This window comes from Kogia breviceps, chromosome 4, assembly GCF_026419965.1.
Source record: "Kogia breviceps isolate mKogBre1 chromosome 4, mKogBre1 haplotype 1, whole genome shotgun sequence".
NCBI lineage: Eukaryota > Metazoa > Chordata > Mammalia > Artiodactyla > Physeteridae > Kogia > Kogia breviceps.
In genome coordinates, this window is record NC_081313.1 from 122,924,545 (window position 1) to 122,944,977 (window position 20,433).

At 35.8% G+C, this 20,433-nt stretch overlaps 1 protein-coding gene across 2 annotated transcripts in view; it reads left to right on the top strand.

The window, feature by feature from the left end:
• Positions 1 to 20,433, top strand: part of RBM27 (RNA binding motif protein 27) — a 68,778-nt gene that overhangs the window by 44,967 nt on the left and 3,378 nt on the right. For both annotated transcript variants that reach the window (XM_059062814.2, XM_059062813.2), the window contains exons 13-20: positions 264 to 560; positions 1,903 to 2,043; positions 5,657 to 5,776; positions 7,094 to 7,168; positions 7,308 to 7,472; positions 8,310 to 8,414; positions 8,519 to 8,710; positions 19,102 to 19,212. In XM_059062814.2, the coding sequence (XP_058918797.1) occupies positions 264 to 560; positions 1,903 to 2,043; positions 5,657 to 5,776; positions 7,094 to 7,168; positions 7,308 to 7,472; positions 8,310 to 8,414; positions 8,519 to 8,710; positions 19,102 to 19,212 (1,206 nt within the window). The remainder of the gene's footprint in view (positions 1 to 263; positions 561 to 1,902; positions 2,044 to 5,656; positions 5,777 to 7,093; positions 7,169 to 7,307; positions 7,473 to 8,309; positions 8,415 to 8,518; positions 8,711 to 19,101; positions 19,213 to 20,433) is intronic.

Sequence of the window (20,433 nt, forward strand, 5' to 3'; positions counted from 1 at the left end):
GGAGGAATCTAACAACTTTTCCCCAAGTGGTTATGTAACATCACTAGGATTATTTATTAAATAATCCAATATTCTTTCATGTATAATGTTGAAATACACATGTTATCTTTTAAGGGATAGCTAACCTTATTTACATCGGATTCACAATGGATTTCAGCAGGCTGTTTTCTACTTCTGAATTTTTTATCAATAATTTATCAATATTTGCTTAACTACAATCATTAATTTATGTGTGTTGTTGTTGCTGTTGTTTTTTCTTAAAGGTTGCTTTTAAGGGAGATCCAGAAGCAGCCCTCATCCAGTATCTTACCAATGAGGAGGCCAGAAAAGCCATTTCCAGCACTGAAGCAGTTCTGAACAACCGGTTTATTCGAGTCCTGTGGCACAGGGAAAATAATGAGCAGCCAGCACTACAGTCGCCAACACAGCTGCTCCTGCAACAGCAGCAAACACTTAGTCACCTGTCACAGCAGCACCATCACCTGCCACAGCACCTTCATCAGCAGCAAGTGCTGGTGGCTCAGTCTCCTCCCTCAACGGTACATGGGGGCATTCAGAAGGTAATCTACTGGTTCACAGGGAATTAAAGGTCCTTTAATCCCATCCTCTAGGTCATTGTTTGTCAATTTGCGGTCCTGGGGTCTTCTACATCAGAGCCATTCAGTTTGATTTGTAGACCGGCAGCATCTGATCTCCTAGGAGCTTATTAGACATGCAGTTTCTTAGGCTTCACCTCAACTTTCTGAATTAGAATAACTATGGGTGGGGCCCAGTAATCCGTTTTAACAGGCATTCCAGGTGATTCTTATGTACCTTGAAGGTTGAGAAGTGCTGTGTTGCATCAAAATCACTTATCTGGGTGCACATTTCTGGGTCTTACCTTCTCAGATCTACAGAGTCAGTCTCTAGATATGGGACCCAGAAATCTGCATGTTTAAGAAATACCTTTCGTGATTCTTCTCAACACTAAAGTATGATAGCCATCCACGACCGAACAACTTTGAATCTAGAACAGCTTCTTTGTTTTGTGTTAGAATCAGTCACTCTTATAACAATCTTTTTGTCCCTCTTTTTCTCATATAGAAAAATTCTGTTTTCTTTAAAACTGAAATGGGAACTCCAAGAGACTGGGATTTTGTCTGTTGTATTCATTTGATCCCTAGTGCCTAAAACAAGGCCTGGCATACAGTGCTCAAAACATATTTGAATGAATAGATGAACAAAGGAAAGAACAAACCACCATGCATTAGAACCATTCAGATATTGATGATAATGTTAGTCTCCTCCTAGGCATTCTCTTGTTTGGATTAAATGCATTCACATTGAAAAAAAAAAAAAGTATTATTTAACAGTACATAGCATTAACTCCGTTTATCATCGTGTTTATTTGCAGTTAAGCCTGCATTTTTTTGTCTCTGCCCCATTTCATGTTAGGGCCAAAGGTAGATGTTCCCCCAGGTGATGGCTGAATGGTGTATGAAAGAGTGATACAATCACCTCTGTGATCCATTAGACCCTGTTCTCTTAATGCAGCCCAAGATTATGTTATGTTTTTAGGGTGGCCATATCACAGTTATTAAGCTACTGTCAAATAAAACCTTTAAGTCTTAAAAAGCATTACATATTGAAGGGAACATTAAGAAAATTATTAGAAAGTTTTTTCTGTATGAGTATGTACACATATGCATGTATAATTTCAAACATCCAAAAACGTATGGATACTAACAGTCATTTGTATGTCCACCTCTTCACTTAAAAAAATCAAACCTTACAGATGATTGAAGCACCCTTCCTTCGCATTTCCTTATCTTCCTCCCCAGGGTAATCACTGTCCTAAATTTGTATCATTCCTAGGCATTTAAAAAAACTTCTACCATAAATATGTTTATTTTGTATATGCAGATGATGAGCAAACCACAGACATCGGGTGCATATGTTCTTAACAAAGTTCCTGTGAAACATCGTCTTGGACATGCAAGTGGTAACCAGAGTGATGCAGCACACTTGTTGAATCAGTCAGGTGGTACTGGAGATGATTGCCAGGTACATATTTCTGTGGACCTTTAAATATATTTAGAGTTGTTAGTGACACAAAGAAATTAACAAATTGATTAGCACCCAGATTAATAATGACTTATTTCCTCAATCAAGATAATTGTGAGAACTAACCTAAATGTGGCCGGTAAACTTCCCTAATTTTCATGATTGAGCCAGAAATTTGCTAGTTAAATTTTCTTTTCCTATTCAAAGCTAAATAGGAATTTGAAATTTTTAGGCATTTATTAATAGATGTCTTTATTAATCCATTCCTTTTATAATGTTTCTTTAATATAATTAAGAACATCATGAAGGGGATTCAGTCATAGTCAATTCAAAAGTCAGATTTTGAAATATGTTTTTAAGTAGTTTCCTTTCCTTTTGGGAATATATCTGTATGATGACTCTCCAGAATGGTGATTTTTTTTTTTCCAAGAGAGCTAGGAAAACTGAAAAAGAACAGGTGGGGTTAGCCCTCCTAGACATTAAAAAATACTGTGAAGTCAGTATAACTCAAACAATTTGATACTGGCACATGAAGAGACAGACCAGTGGAATGGAATCGAAGACAGATTATAGACACACTCGCAAATAGGAATTTATCATATGCTAACACATTATCTCAGTTCAGCGGGGAAATTATGGACTCTTTGGTAAATGGTATTGGGATAACTGGATAGCCTGATAGAAAAAAAATTAGATCCATTTTAAAAATTACATAATAAACCAGGATCATGTCCACAAGGACCTGAAATTTATATGCTGACGGTAATGCTAGATGGTACAGCCTCCGTGAAAGGAAATTTGGCAGCATCTAGGAAAATTATGTATGCATTTACTCTAAACCAATAATCCTCCTGTAAGAATCTGTGCCAAAGATATACTAGTCAAACTATGGAAAGACATATGAGCAAGGCTAGGGAATGTAGACGCTCTTCAGTAGCAAAAGACTGGAAACAATCCAGTGTCCATCAGTAGGGGACTGGTTACTTAAAATGTAGTACATGCATACAATAGCATATGTGTAACTTTGCAAAGGAATGACGAATATCTTTATGTATCCCATGAGGTGATCATCAGGATACATTAAGTAAAAAAAGCAAAATGGGATAAAAAATGTAGAGTCGGCCACTATTTAAGAAAGTAGGGGCAATAAATACATATAGGTACTTGCTTATGATAGAAAAAAACAAAAAAAGTAACCCATATAATTTAAATCTTGGTGGTTACAGCAAGGATAGAAGAAACTAGACAACTTTAAAAACCTCCACAACATTTCTTAATTCTGTCCACCAAAAAGATCTAGAAACAATGACCCAGCCTGATGGTAATGAACCTTGACATGCCCCTTTCCCCAGCTCCAAAAGGAACCAGGGATCCTTGAAGAAATGGCTAACCCCAGATCTGGGGCTGACAGTGTTCCAGATGAGCCTAGAATACTTTGTGAAACCAGAAAGCGAGGAATTTGTCAAAGATTACTAGCATCCTATCAAAGAATGAAAAAAATGTCATAAAGGCTCTAGAACTACTCACCAATTTAAAGGAAATTCAGAGGACAGAGGGATGTGTTAAAGGATACCATAGAATCCTGTGGTGAATATTATAGGATGAATGACCTGGTTTCTTCCAGAAGTGATTTGCAAAGAAAAGAAAGATACAGAGAGGGAAACGAAATTAAAGGAAAGAGATATAACCAACTGCATTTACATGGACCTTAGTAGGTCCTAATTTAAATGTGAAAAAATGTTTAGAAAATTATAATAGATTCTGGAAATGTGACTAATGATATTAAAGAATTGTTATACCTCTTAAGTGACAACGGTATTTTGGTTTTACTTAAAAAAGAAAGGAGTCCTTATCTTTTAGAGATACAACTGAATTATTTACAGATAAAATAATGTGTGTGTTATGATGTAGTTGGGGGTTTAAATAAAACAAGGTTATTTTATATAAAATAATGTAAATTAATTAATGATTTTACATTAAATAATGTAAATTGATGATTGTTTCTGCTTGCTGATGGATACGTCAAGTTTTTTATATATAATTTTGTACTTTTGTTTGTTTCAAAAATTCGATACTAAAAGATAGAAAAACAAAAGCAATTTCAGACTTCGAAGTCACACAGCCCTGACTGACTTGACCTGCCTCTTACTAGCTGTGTTAAATAACTGACGAGCATTGGATTCCTTTTCAATAAACTCAGTTGCTATGGGGATTAAAAAATTTCATGTTGGTAAAGCATAAAAGAGAAGTGCTTATTCGCACATAATAAGTGCTCAATAACTTGTAGGTAGTGCCATGTTTATTTCGATAAATAGTAATAACAGCACGAACATCACCTCTGCAGGTTCCTACAGTTCTTGAGAGAGTTTCCTATGTATTTACAGTAGCTTAATTTTAAGGACAATTAAGTATTGTATGATTGAGATAAGTTTTGTATTTGTATATATCGCATGATTGAATTTTCCATGAATTTCTTAGTATTATATCCTGTGTCCCTTACGTCATATATTCAAAGTTAATTTAAAAATAAAGGTGTGGAGTATGTTAGGGAAGACTTGAACCAGAGAGGTGTTAGTACACCATATTACTCTGCTATGCCTTAAAGAGGGGAAGATTAACTGAAGTCATCTGTTCAGAAAGGAATCTAAATACCAAAACAAGCACAGTAAAGATGGTCACCATTTTACTTGCAAAGTTAGATCTGTGAGCTAACTACTTGTCTTATGGTTGGTTGTAAACTCATATAACATTTGATTAAATATAGCATTAAGATTATGACTGCAAAGTACCATAATTCTTAGGAGGGTTTGCAATTATTAGAAACATGCATTCTTATTTGGCATTGTGGAAAATAGCTTAATGACATTACCCCACCCCCCCCAGACCTCCAGGAACACACCTGTAGTTGAAACAGCTCTTATTCAGTGAGGGAGTATACACAGTGAAACCATGGAACATCTCATTTAGAGGGTGTTAGCAAGGACTTATTTTAGGATTGGCTGTGTTAGGTGATTTGTTGGAGGGTTAAAGGAAACAGGAGTAATTCTATGATTAGATTTCCTAATACATTTACCTAGAAGGAGGGAAGACTAGAGTTACGCTAAAGCTGTAATTGGTAAAGAAGCTGTAGTCACTCATATTAGCCAGGGTAGAGAGATGTTTAGTCATTTTTATGGTTTGGATAGTATTCATGGTTTGTGTGTGTGTTCAGTCGTGATAATGGAGTGATCTTGTTTTTGCATTGATCCACCATGGGCACAAGAGTGACCTTATCTGAGGTTGATGTTCTGTGAAATTGTTTATGTTTAACAAGGGGACACTAAGGCCTAGCTGTGAGTGGCAGTCTAGCTCCTAGATGTCAGGAGTTGTTGTTCTTTTTCCCACAGTTAAAAAATATATAAAGAAAGGAAAGATAAGTGATTGTATTCAGAAACACAACATTATTGCTTAAAATTAGTTTTTGTTTTTATATTTGAATGACAATTGAGTTTATGTATAAAGAACTTGTTTTATAAGTGAAGTTTTTAAATGTAAAAAAAATATATGGAGTCTTTTTAAAAAATGATTTTAAGGTATTGCTAAGATTTAATTTAATTATATTTGTGTTTCATAGATATTTTCAACTCCAGGCCATCCAAAAATGATCTATGCCTCCTCAAACTTAAAGACACCTTCAAAACTTTGTTCAGGATCAAAGTCTCACGATGTCCAAGAAGTTCTTAAAAAGAAGCAGGTAACAGCCTCAATTCTTCTTTCCTTCAAGAGGAAAGAATCTATTGAATTCTATTTTGTTTTTAAATAAATCTATTTATTTTTGGCTGCATTGGGTCTTCGTTGCTGTGTGTGGGCTTTCTCAGGTTACAGCGAGCAGGGGCTACTCGTTGTTGCGGTGCATGGACTTCTCATCACAGTGGCTTCTCTTGTTGTGGAGCACGGGCTTCCGTAGTTGTGGCATGCAGGCATCAGTAGTTGTGGCTCGCGGGCTCTAGAGCGCAGGCTCAGTAGTTGTGGCGCATGGGCTTAGTTGCTCCGTGGCATGTGGGATCTTCCCGGACCAGGGCTCGAACCTGTGTCCACAGCATTGGCAGGCAGATTTTCAGCCACTGCACCACCAGGGAAGTCCGAGATCTGTTGAATTCTTAAGTGATTATATTAACACCTCTGAACAGTTCATGTTGTTATGGAACTACATTATAACATTTATTTAGCTGCTGCTTGATGCATTGTACACTTGAAAAAAAAGATGAGCAAACAAAAAATGTTTTGCAGTTGCCTTTCAGTGGCTACATCAAGCACAAAGAAAGAACTTTTTCTATGTAAAAGTAAAAGACACTGAGCTGTCGTGCCCCCCCCACCCCCCACCCACAAGGGAGAGAAACACTTTTATTTCATTATTTTCTCTTTTAATTCCTTTCTGGCTTCATAAGTTAGATAATATTTCACGTGAAGTGTAACAATTATGTAGTTATTATTCATGTGACTCAGTTCTGAGTTTCATTATCATCTTAGATTTAAACTCTCATAGAGTTTTTCAAATAAAATAGTTATTTATATATATTATCTCAGTATAATTGGAGATTTAATTAACAGAGGGGTTGGAGGCAACATATTCCAGGCAAAAATCCATAGATTTTGCTATCATTTCTAACCTATAGCTGCATGTCAATTTTAGACTTTAGACTTCTTTAGACTTCAAACTTCAAAAATAAGGATTTCGCTTATTACATGGGGAAGTGAAAACAGCTCTTGTTTTTCTTTACATATATATTCAGGTCACTTAAGTGAATAAACCTCATAGATACAGCTAATTAGTGTTCAGTATTTTAAATATTAAAGTACAGTTACAAACATAAACTCTTTTATATTGGAAGTGTCGGGGAAAATAGGTTTAAAGGTTTCATCTCTGGCTTCAGCTATTTTTTGATTAGGAGGAAAATCTGTCTCATATAAGGGATGACTCAGAAGAAATGAGTTGAGACTGTAGTAGCCTTACGTATCATGGGCAAACTTAGGTATTCATTACTGATTTTTTCTTTACCTGTTCATATAGGAAGCAATGAAGCTACAACAAGATATGAGGAAAAAGAGGCAAGAAATGTTAGAAAAACAAATAGAATGCCAAAAGGTAAGATAAATGTTAATTATTTGCAGCTGGAATTGATGTATGGAATGGATTTTACAAAGATATCCCCAATAAAGTTTTAAAGGTTACTTATACTAAAATTTACTAAGCATAGTTTCACTTTTTTCTGTTTATTTTATAGATGTTAATATCCAAGCTAGAAAAAAATAAAAACATGAAACCAGAAGAGAGAGCAAATATAATGAAGACTTTAAAAGAGCTTGGAGAAAAGATCTCACAATTGAAAGATGAGTTAAAAACATCTTCTGCAGTCTCCACACCATCTAAAGTAAAGACAAAAACAGAGGTACCTATTTGCATTTTTCATTCAGCATAGGGTTATTGAACATCTGTGGTGTGCTTTGTACTTTAAAAGTACAGTGGAACCCTTAGGTAGCTAATAGTCTAGTGTGAGACAATTATAAGTATCTTTTTTTTTTTTTTAATGTTTCTGTAGGTGCTGTACACTCCCTCTGAAAGAAGTGATAATACCTGGTTTGAACAAAGATGTTTTTTAACTGAACTTTTTTGTTCTCCATGCTGATAATGTAACTGCTTAGAGTGATGGCAAGGAAAGAGACATTTCCTATTTCAGCAGCTTTTTTTCTAATTTTTTAATAATGTTGTAATGCAACCATCCCTTTTAATATTCAAAAGATATCATTGACTTTAGTATGGGTAAAAATATGGCTTTCTATTGAAAAGAATAATCAGAAGTTCTAGATCCATTTAAGTCTAATTTTGTTCATTTCTATTTGTTTCCTTACTGTAGAAGAATACTTGCTTTTACACCATGGTTCCATCATTATTCTACAGCTCTGTAGTGGGATTTTAGATAAATTTGCAGCCCTTTGAGAACTGGGAATAAATTTGTCAAGGTCTGATTTTTAGGCCATCTTAAGCATTTGTAATACTGCTTGCTTATTAAACAGTAATACTGTTTATTGTTACTACTGATAACATTATACTCTCTACATGTTTTCAATATTACATCTGTAGAGTTACTTTCCTTAAAACACCCATGTTTATTGTGTACTCTCACATTTACCGAGAAGAGATGTGTGTCATTCTATAAGTGTAATATTGTGAACAAGATTTTGTAGGTTGTCTAAAAAATACATTTTTACTCTTAATTTTTCTAAAGGCCCAAAAAGAACTATTAGATACTGAACTGGACCTTCACAAGAGGCTATCCTCAGGAGAAGACACAACAGAGTTACGGAAAAAACTCAATCAGTTACAGGTTGAGGTGAGATTTAAGAGGAGTTACCCACTACATTTAACATCTCAAAAAATAGTTTTCCTAGATTTAGTCTGACAATGTGTTATATTCTGCTTTTTGTTGTTATTCAGGCTGCACGATTAGGTATTTTACCTGTGGGTCGAGGAAAGACCATGTCCTCTCAAGGTCGAGGAAGAGGCCGAGGCCGTGGAGGAAGAGGAAGGGGTTCACTAAATCACATGGTGGTGGACCACCGTCCTAAAGCACTAACAGTTGGGGGATTCATTGAGGAGGAGAAAGATGACTTACTTCAGCATTTTTCAGTAAGTTTTTAAAGTAGTAAATGCCAACTCTAAAAGCATTATATTTAGCATTTCCTTGCTGCCTTCTATATAAATGTCAAATGTTTTATAGATTAGAAAATTAAGTTGTAAAATCATGGGTATTAGCAAATTCCTATTAATATATTTGAAGGTCAAGAAGCAGTTCATGCTATATTCCATAATACTTCACATAAATGCATTTGTAGCAACAAGTTATTCAAAAGCTATATTTGATTTTTGCTTTAGGTTTTATTACATGGTTTACCAGGTGTTTATAGTCAATAAGTGAAAATAGTCTGGGATGGAGATGAAATCTAAAGGAAGAATTTGTTAGGAGAAGAGTCATGTTTAGTTATATTCTGTATACAGTGGTGACCACTCACTTTTAGACAAATGTGCAAATAGATATTTGCCACAGGTGAATGTTTTTATTATTTTGCACATAAACAGTATATTCTCTTTCTAACCACTCATTAATTCATTCAGTAAATATTTTTTGAGTGTTATTTGTGCTAGAGCATTTTCATACATGATCTCATGTAACCTTAAATAACTGTATAAAGTGCAGGTAGAAACCCATGTGTACAGATCGGAAAACTAAAGCTTAAAAAAGTCACCCAAGATCATGCAATTAGTAAGTGGCAGGACCAAGGTAAAAATACACAATTGACTGTTAACATCCAGGATGCCTATTCCTCAAACAACTTTTTTTTTTGAGAGAAAACATTTTCAGTCCTATTAAGTGTTAAAGATGGTGAGAGAAATCTTAAAGAGCAAGACTTCACTCCATAGAGTTTGATGCTCATTAATCCTGTTTCACCCTGGCTATTAGAGAATGGTGGGTTGTTATAAGATGTCCAGATTTGAGAGCCACCTGGGCTGCAGTCTGTTTACTCTTGAGCCAGTTTTTTCACTAGCCTGACTGTTATTTTCTTTTTTTGTAAAGTGGGAGATTGTCTTTAAGTGACTTCTTTGAAGAGTAAAGAAGGTAATGTATGGAGGAGCACTGTACATGGGCAGAGTGTTCTTCTGGAGGGTGGGTGAATGTTGATTTTTGTCTCTCAGTGTTGAGTATATAACATTCGAATCTCCTTGCCAAAACTTAGGCATGGGCATTTAGACCACTGCCAGCTCTGGTGAGGTGCATTAGATAATAATGTATAATAATATTAAGCAGAATTTCTATAAATTCGGCTCTGTAGAAAGTTTTAGTTACAAAAAGTAAGTAATTTTGTTAGGTAGAAAGCTGCATGCTCTACCCTGAGGGTTATATATAAATCTTTAAGTTTTAATCCAGAAGTCATGCTCAAATGGCTCTCTTTCCTTCTCATAAGTAGAGTCATTCTAGAGTATCTAATAATAACCAACTTTCATATACATATATTTGTTAAGTCTGAAATATGGCACTTGGTTTGCGGAAAAGGGCATGTCCAGGCATTTGGGGAAGGAGCAAACGAAGCCAAGGCCAGTAAAGCAACTTCAAGAATGAGACACTACCATTGGTTTCAGTGGTGTTTTGTAGTTTGTTTTTTGTTTTGATAGAGTGCTATCAGACAGTATTGAGTGCTAGAAACACACTTATACTAGTAACAGATACTTGGGCAGTATAGTATGCTTTTTTTGAAAAAAATACAGAAATACATATGCCTAAGACATTATTCAAAGTAGATTTAGCAAACCTTTAGGGTAACTCTTCTTCAAGGTCTTTTATAATCCCACAAAGGCAAAGTAAAATGTATATTTTCAGTATTCTTTTACTGTCCTTAATGATTGTGAAAGGATCACGAATGAACCATATCTGTATGAAAAGGTGATGGATGGGTGTTAGTGAAGCTGTTCTGAAGTGTGAGGACCTAATTCTAGAGTCCTTCAGTTTATTCTTGTATTCATTAATCCAGCGGTCCCCAGCCTTTTTAGCACCAGGGGCTGGTTTCATGGAAGACAATTTTTCCACGGACCGGAGGGGAGGGGGGAATGGTTTCAGGATGATTCAAGCCCATTACATTTATTGTGCACTTAACTTCTATTATTATTACATTGTAATATATAATGAAATAATTATACAATTCACCATAATGCAGAATCAGTGGGAACCCTGAGCTTGTTTTCACATGTCACTCACCGATAGGGTTTTTTTTTTTTTTTTTTTGCGGTATGCGGACCTCTCACTGCTGTGGCCTTTCCCGTTGCGGAGCACAGGCTCCGGACGCGCAGGCCTAGCGGCCATGGCTCACGGGCTTAGTTGCTCCGCGGCATGTGGGATCTTCCCGGACCAGGGCACGAACCCGTGTCTCCTGCATCGGCAGGCGGATTCTCAACCACTGCGCCACCAGGGAAGCCCACCGATAGGGTTTTGATGTGAGTCTGCAAGCAGTTGATTTATTTTTTTTATTTTTTTTAAATTTTTAAAAATTTTTTTATTTTCATTTATTTATTTATTTTTTTGCGGTACGCGGGCCTCTCACTGTTGCGGCCTCTCACCATTGCGGAGCACAGCCTCCGTACATGCAGGCTCAGCGGCCATGGCTCACGGGCCCAGCCGCTCTGCGGCATGTGGGATCTTCCCGGACCGGGGAACGAACCCACGTCCCCTGCATCGGCAGGCGGACTCTCAACCACTGCGCCACCGGGGAAGCCCAGCAGTTGATGTATTATGGTCTCTGTGTAGTTGAACCTCTCTGCTAATGATAATCTGTATTTGCAGCCGCTCCCCAGTGCTAGCGTCACCACCTCAGCTCCACTGCAGATCATCAGGCATTAGATTCTCACAAGGAGCGTGCAACCTAGATCCCTCGCATATGCAGTTCACAGTAGGGTTCATGCTTCTATGAGAATCTAATGCCACTGCTGATCTGACAGGAGGCAGAGTTCAGGTGGCAAAGCAAGCAATGGGGAGTGGCTGTAAATACAGATGAAGCCTCACTTGCTCACCTGCCACTCACCTCCTGCTGTGTGGCCCAGGGGTTGAGGACCCCTGCATTAATCCAGTTTTAAGAATTTATCAAGGGCTTCCCTGGTGGCGCAGTGGTTGAGAATCCGCCTGCGGATGCAGGTGACACGGGTTCGTGCCCTGGGAAGATCCCACATGCCACGCTGCGGCTGGGCCTGTGAGCCATGGCCGCTGGGCCTGTGCGTCCGGAGCCTGTGCTCCGCAACGGGAGAGGCCACAGCAGTGAGAGGCCCGCGTACCACCAAAAAAAAAAAAAAAAAAAAAAAGAATTTATCATACGGAAATTATGCAAATGATTCTGCAAACTGTAAGTGTGCTCAGTGTAGCACTCTCTAGAATAGTGAAAATGAGAACTATCTAAATGCTCAACAGTACTTTGCTGCTATTAAAAACATGTTTTTAAAGAATAATGACATAAGAAAATTCTCAGGATTGTCTTTTAGGTTAAGGAAAGGTGGGATAGGAGAGTATACATAAACTTGGAATGGAACTGCTTTAAATTGTTAGTTCTGGGTGGGAGAATTCAAGTTAGTTTTAATTTTTTTTTTCCCTTCTAGGCTCTTCTCTGTTTTCTGTGCTTTCCAAAGGAACATATCTTATTTTTAAAATCAGACTTTTTAACTTCACATTCATTTTTAAGATAAAGCATCAGCATTTTTATACTGTATATGTTAAAACCAAATTTGAGGATATGTGTTAATCTTGGGCTATACATACATGAAAAATATGAGTAAATTTAAAAATTGTTGACCTTTGAGCAGCATGGTTTTGAACTGTGCTGGTCCACTTATACACAGATTTTTTTCAATAATAAGGCTGACAGTAAGTTATTACTAAGATTTTTGACCATGTGGAGGGTTAGCACCCCTAATCCCTGTGTTGTTCAGGGGTCAACTATATACAAAAATTTAAAATCCAGAGAATGTTTATATACAATGGAAGTTATCTATAACAACATAAAACATATATAGTAATATATAAATATTTTAATAGTATATATTACTAGTCAGACTTTTTCTAGTAAAGAACCAGATAGTAAACATGTTAGGCTTTTGCAGACTTTGTACAGTCTCTGTCACATTTTCTCCTTTTCCTCCTCTCTCTAAACCTGTCCTTCCCTCTTCCTCTTCCTTCTTCTTTTTCCTTTTCTTCTTTTAATAATTTTTTATAAATGTAAAAATAATTCATAGCTCACAGGCCACCGAAAACAAGGTGCTGGGCCATGTTTGGCCTGAAGGTTGTAGTTTGCAGACCCCTGGTATATATTATTGTATTACTTTATATATTAAATATTTAAGTTCAAAAATGGGAAATATGGGACTTCCCTGGTGGCACAGTGGTTGAGACTCCACGCTCCCAATGCAGGGGGCCCGGGTTCAATCCCTGGTCAGGGAACTAGGTCCCACATGCATGTCACAACTAAGAGCTCGCATGCCACAACTAAGGAGCCCACCTGCTGCAACTAAGGAGCTGGTGAGCCTCAACTAAGGAGCGTGTCTGCTGCAACTAAGACCCGGTGTAACCAAATAAATAAATAAATTTTTTCTTTTTTAAAGGGAAATAATATCATGAAATATATAAATAGAATTCTGTATATTTTAAAGATAAAATCAGTGAGTCCCCAAAGAACTTTTTTTTTAAAAAAATCCTTATTTATATATCTTTCATTTGACAGAGATAGGAGGGTATCAAAGACCTTCATGAAGAATTTCCTTTAAGTATTTTAATATTAAAGTTTAGGTAAAAGCTGAAAATTTTAAGTCATAGAGCCTTGCTTAAGGGCACAGATAGGATGAGAGCTTAGTGTTCTTTCCTTCACTCCTGGGTAAAGAGAGGTTCAGCTCATTTCAACGGGGAAAGTTATTTACACTGAATGTTTGGAATACTTGAACTGTACTTTGGCATTTTTTCAATAGTATGCATCATTTAACTACAAAGATTTTGAGCTATGGTAGTGTGGTTTAGAGTTGTACTCAGTAATAATAGAGTGGAAGTTGATTTTTTTAATTTTTTTCTTCCTGATTATGAAAATAGTAAATGCTTCTCAGGATGCATTTAGCTGCAAGTAACAGATAAATAACTTGGAAAATATGGACATTTATTTTCTTTTTTTCAAGAAGTCCAGAGGTAGGGAGGTTTTTGGATTGCTTATTTAAGAAACTCAGCTACACAGGTTCTTTTCATATTTCTCCTCTACTATCCTAGTGTGTTTTGGCTTTCTTCCTTAGGTCTTTTTCTTCATGGTGTCAGTCAGGATGGCTAGTTAGGATGTTTCCTGTTTTTTCACTGTTATGGACAATGTTATGTACATCTTACTGGATTTGGAGTTTTAGAGTGAAATAATTTGTTATGTGGACAGTCCTGTGCGTTGTAGGACCTTTAGCACCTCTGGCTCTCACCTACTAAATACTAGTAAGTGCTCTTCAGTCAGCATGACCACCAAAATGCCCTCTAGAGTAATATTATCATCTCCTGCTGGGAACCATCGCCCTAGGTTAGTTCGTAGGAGCAAGATGACTGGATCGAAGGCATGCATATGTGTATTTAAAATTTTGGTACAGCTTGCCAGATAACCCTCCAGGAATATTGCGCTAATTTAAACTTGTAGTAACATTGGATGAGAGCACCTGTTTGCCCATATCCTCAACAGCACTTAAGTTTTGTTTTTCATCTTTGCCAGTCCAGGGATTGATGGCACAGATTTGGCATCAGTTTCTGATCTGGGAAAACGGCTGAGTAGGTGAATTTCTCTCTGCGTAGCTACTACCTCTAAGGTTCTACATGCTTCTGAATTATTGCATATAATTTTTTAGTGATGATATGTAATTGATTTGCTCATATTCACACATATATTCATATATGTTAATATTTGATTTATTTTGGGGGGCAACACATATATACATAGTCAAAAAGAAAAGTATGTACAATGAAAAGCAAGATTTCCTGGACTTCTCTGGCAGTCCAGTGGTTAAGACTCCATGCTTCCAATGCAGGGGGCACGGGTTTGATCCCTGGTCAGGAAGCTAAGATCCCACATGCCATGTGGTGTGGCCAAAAGAAAAAGAAAAGGAAAGAAAAATAAGATTTCCTTCTGCCTCCAGTCATTCAGTTCCACTCCCCATAGGCAGTTACTGTTAATTGTGCATATGGTGTAGTAGTTTTTAAAAGGCTGCATGGATGGGCTTCCCTGGTGGCGCAGTGGTTGAGAATCCGCCTGCCGATGCAGGAGACACGGGTTCGTGCCCTGGTCCGGGAAGATCCCACATGCCGCGGAGCAACTAAGCCCGTGAGCCATGGCCGCTGAGCCTGTGCGTCCGGAGCCTGTGCTCCGCAACGGGAGAGGCCACAACAGTGAGAGGCCCGCATACCGCAAAAAAAAAAAAAAAAAAAAAAAAAAAAAAAAAAAAAAAAAAAAAAAAAAAGGCTGCATGGTGATTTATTGTATAGATGTACTGTACTAGATTTAATTAGTTGTGTATTTATGGACATCTAACTTTTCTCCAATATTTCATTATTTTAAGCTATGGTATAGGTACATGTGTGAGAGAATATATTATGTGTGTATAGAAAAATTAGATATTTTGATAGGTATATGAGGCAAGTCCTAAATTTTTTAAAGTATTTTTAATTTAAAAAATACATGCAAAGGGTTAAATTTCGGTTAATAAAAAGTAAAAATCTCACCTCTTAATCTTGGCCTACTCTTACAGGGTAGTTATTATTCTTGGATATTTTTATAGAAAAAAATTACAAATATAAGAATACATATATTAAGTCTGTCATCAAAAAAATTTTACTGGGGCTTCCCTGGTGGTGCAGTGGTTGAGAATCTGCCTGCCAATGCAGGGGACACGGGTTCGAGCCCTGGTCTGGGAAGATCCCACATGCCCCGGAGCAACTGGGCCTGTGAGCCACAACTACTGAGCCTGCGCATCTGGAGCCTGTGCCCCGCGACAAGAGAGGCCACAACAGTGAAAGGCCTGCGCACTGCGATGAAGAGTGGTCCCCTCTTGCCGCAACTAGAGAAAGCCCTCGCACAGAAATGAAGACCTCACGCAGCCAAAAATAAATAAATAAATAAATAAATAAACAAATTTACCAAAATGGGATCATTTATAAATACAGAGGTGCATTCTAAACATTGCTTTTTTAACATAAATATCTTGGCTAATTGGTATTTTCTTGAAATTATGAAGATAATACTCAAAATGTTTATTGAAACAAACTATACCAATAAGAAAATGTATAGTTAAGTGATTTATCAGAAAGTACCATATTACCTGCCCCTCGGGTCAAGAAATAGAACATTCCCAGCACCCCAAAAGTCTCTTTCTGCCCCCTTCCAGTCACTATCGTCTCTCCTCCTCAGAAAAAGTCTACCCTCACTTTATTATAATCACCTCCTTGCTTTCTTTATACAGTTGATTCTCATTATTCATGGATACTGCATTGCACATTCACCTACCCACTAAAATTTATTACAGCTTCAAAATCAATACCTGAAGTGCTTCTGTGGTCATTTTCAGACATGTGCAGAACTGTGAAAAATTTGAGTTGACCAGTGCACAAGTTCCCAATGGAGGTCAAATGAGGTGATGTTCTGCCTTCTCGTCTCAGTTCTCATCCTGTAAACAAGTCTTTTTTGCAGTCTATTTAGTGCCATATTTCTCTCATTTTTTTGTGCTTTTCATTGGTGATTTCACTGTTTAAAATGGCATCCAAGTATAGTTCTGAAGTGCTATGTAGTGTTCAGTAAGGTAGTGATGTGCCTTATGGTGAAGATGTGTGTTAGAGATAAGCCTTGTTCAGGCATGAGTTGTCATGCTTTGGGCCATGAGTTCAATGTCAATGAATCAACAGTATATATTAAATAATGTCTTTAAACATAAAACAAGATTACATATTGATCAGTGGACAAAAATGTTTTGACCAGAGGCTCATAGGAACCTAACCCTCTATTTCCCCTAGGAACAATGGTTCAGTGTTTGCTAATTCAGTGCTTGTGTAAACTTTATGTGACTACTGCAAATAATGAGAATCAACTGAATTTTTATCATCTAAATGTGTATTCCTAAATGTTATAGTATTATTTTGCCTATTTAAGAAAATTTATATATATGGAACCACATAGTATATATTCTGTTGTGTCTGCTTTTTTTCCCTTAACATTATATTTGTGAGATTCATTTGTGTTATTACATGTAACAGTAGTTTGCTGTTTTTATTGCTGTATAATTTTCAGTTGTATAAATATAACCACAATTTATTTTTCCATTCTCTTGTTGATAGGTATTTGGGTTTTTTCCATTTCATTTTTATGAACAGTGTTGCTGTGAACTTTGTTTTAAATGTCTTTTCATATATACGTGTACATTTCTGTTGGATATACATGGACTTGTTGAGTGAACTGCATCAGTTTTATTAGTTTAGATTCCCACCAGTGGTGTGTGTGAGTTCCTGACTTGGTATTATTAGAATACATCTTTATTCTATTTATTAATCTTATTTGTTAGAGGTTAGGTAGTGGGAGTTTTATATTCTTAGTTCCTGACTGCATACAAATTAAATTTCTCCTTCCTTAAGTAATATGTATGCAATACATCTAATGCCTTAAAATTTCTTTTGGAGGATAGAACTGCTACCCTCTTTGGAAAGCAACCCAGTTAATAAAGGTTAAAATTTTGTATATTGCTTTTTCTTGCTAATAAAAGTAATATAACAACTTAAAAATTCAAATAACAAAGTCTAAGGACCTAATGTATAACATGGTGACCGTAGTTGACAACACTGTATTATATAATTGAAATTTGGTAGGAGAGTAGAACTTAAATGTTCTGATAACCCCCCCTCTCCTGCCCCCCTCCCAAAAGGGTAATAAATACGTGAGGTATGCATGTGTTAATTAACTCGATGGAGTATCCTTTCACAGTGTATCAAATCATCACATTGCACACTTTAAATATCTTACAGTTTTATTTGTCAGTTACACTTCAGTAAAGCTGGAAAGAATTTAAATAATATAGAAATGAACAAAATACTGAAGAAATCTCTATAATTGGGCTGTATGTTAAAGGATAGAGTAAGGGCAAGGGATGTCTGTTACACAAATTACCTGTTTTTTCTTTTCCCAGGGTTTATTGAGATACAATTGACATGCAACATTGTATTATTTTAAGATATGCAACATAATGATTCAGTATACATATGCATTGTGATTACTAAAATAAGTTTAGTTAAAATCCATCACCACACATAGTTAAAATTTTTTTTCCTTGTGATGAGAACTTTTAACGTCCACTCACTTAGTAACTACCTGATTTTGAAAAGATGGTAAATGTATATTTGGGTTAGGGCCATTTTGATATATCATTTTAGTTTGTCCCGTGAGTCAAAATGTTGGTTGTCAGGTTATAAACATTTAACACCTACAAGGGATAATAGGAGTTTTTCCTTAAATCCCAGGCTGTGATTTCAACAGAGACAGTAATTGACTGGTATGCATCTGGCCTAATATTCTTCTTGCCATGCAATGATCTGAGTGTTCTATGGAAATATTTTGCAAATGCTTCAAGAAGTTTATCAGTATTTTTTCCTAGAAAAGCTAGGGTGAAACCCCAAATTTAAAAGAGTCTCTTCTATTACATATTTTAGGACTGAACCAAGAATTGGGGATATTCTACAACCCAGATCTGTTGATAGGATAGGAAAGCTGTAGGAATGATTAAGCTTTCACTTTCATGAAACTGTGGGTCTCTGTTCTTTTGTCTCTGTTGCTTTGTCCTTAAAATTAAACTTTTGGTTTCTCTTACTGAAATTTGCTGGGGAGGAAAAAAATGTTTAGACAGTAGTAACAAGAAATACATTTGAAACTGTGTAGTTTTACCCTGAGACAGTTTTACCCTGAGGTAGGATAGTAGGTGTTTAACATTTGTGGGATGCGTAGATGAGCTGCAGAGTATTTGTCATTGTTATATAGCATTTCAGGAAAAGAAGTGGGAATAGTTTTAACAGATATAGATGGGGATATGAGATGTCATGAGATGAATAGATAATTTTTAAATTACTTATATTTGTAAGGTTTTACTCTAAATATGTAGATTATCAAAGCCAAAGGCCAATAATCATATTAAGACAGTATTTGTTGTCCTCATCATGACTTTTCTAAGTAGAATGACTATATAATTTATCATCCAAACCAAGACAGATCTTAAAATTTATGTGACATCAACATTAATCATGGACTATCCTGGGAAAACCAGACATGTGGTCTTCTAATTAAAAAGAACTTCACTTTTTCTAGCTCTCATTGGAGATTATTTTTAGATCCATTTTAACAGATTTTTTTTCCCTCAAGTCATTAAACTTTTAATAGCACACAATTTGAAGAAATCATTAGTAAATGTGAGTACAAACTTTTGTGTTCTTCTAAAATCTATTTTAGCCTGCAAACCAAGGGTCAAAATTCAAAGACCGTCGGCTACAAATATCATGGCACAAGGCCAAGGTGCCTTCTGTATCCACTGAGACTGAGGAAGAAGAAGTCAAGGAGGAGGTAAATGTAACGATTGAAAATAAGAGTTGAATTAGATTGTTTTCCAGTTATATGCTTTTCTTAACATTAAGTAATATAAATTTTAAAATAAATATTGAGTTTTTTCATGCATGTAATTAATTAAGACTAGTCTAGAAGTTTATTAAAGAATCAGATTAGGTGCAGAAATAAAAAAGCTCTTTTGGGGGTTATTTTCTGGTGTAGGAGAGACTGTACTTTTTTTAAAATTTGCATTTATTTTGGCTTTATTGGGGCTCTGGACGTTTTTATTTTGGTAAATGAAGACATGGATTAAGTGAACAAATTAAATTTTATCTGATCTAGTTTTCACTTATTCAAGTTCCATAAGTAATAGATTTGAGTTTCTTATTTTCTTTCTACGTATAGTTGGTTAAAATGAGAGTGTAAAGAAGGTGGAGATAAGAGGGAAGAATAGCAAAACCAAGGACTTAAATAATACAAGTACTAACCAGCTTCTTAAAACATGAGAATTAATATTGCTTTTTTACTCCTGTATTTCAAATTAGTTTATTAAAATGGACACTTAGGCAGCATTGCAAGTTATTTCTCATTCATCGTAATTTTGGTTTTAAAAGATAGCGAGCGTTTATGCCTGATCAAGATGACCAAGTGGGTAATTTTACATAACAAAAGCAGAAACACTTCCCTTGTTTAAAAAAGAAAGAAAAGAAAAATCTTGGTATTTCGGGAATGTTTGTAGATACTTTTACTTTGTGTAAGATTTTAGATTTTTATGTAAGATTTGGAATGTCAGTGTCATAGGGAAGGTATTATATTCGTCTCTCACAAATAATCGGATATTAGAGGAAAAGTTTAGACGTTCAAATGGTTATTTATTTTCCTCACTTTTAAGATAATAGAATAAAATTAATTTTATCAAAAACATGTTTCATAGATATCCCCCTCCCCCCACTGAATGTTCATATGTTATTTACTTTATTTTTCTGATGATATTAGAATGGAAATCTCCCATTAAACTAGCAAAATTAGCAGGGGAAAAGAATATGTGTGTGTGTGTGTGTATATATATATATATATATATATACACACATATATATATATATATATACACATATATATATATATATATATATATATATATATATATATACACACATATATATATATATATACATAAATTTTTTTAAAAATATTTTGGGGTTTTTTTGCCACAAAAGATACTTTGCGTCACTTGTAAAT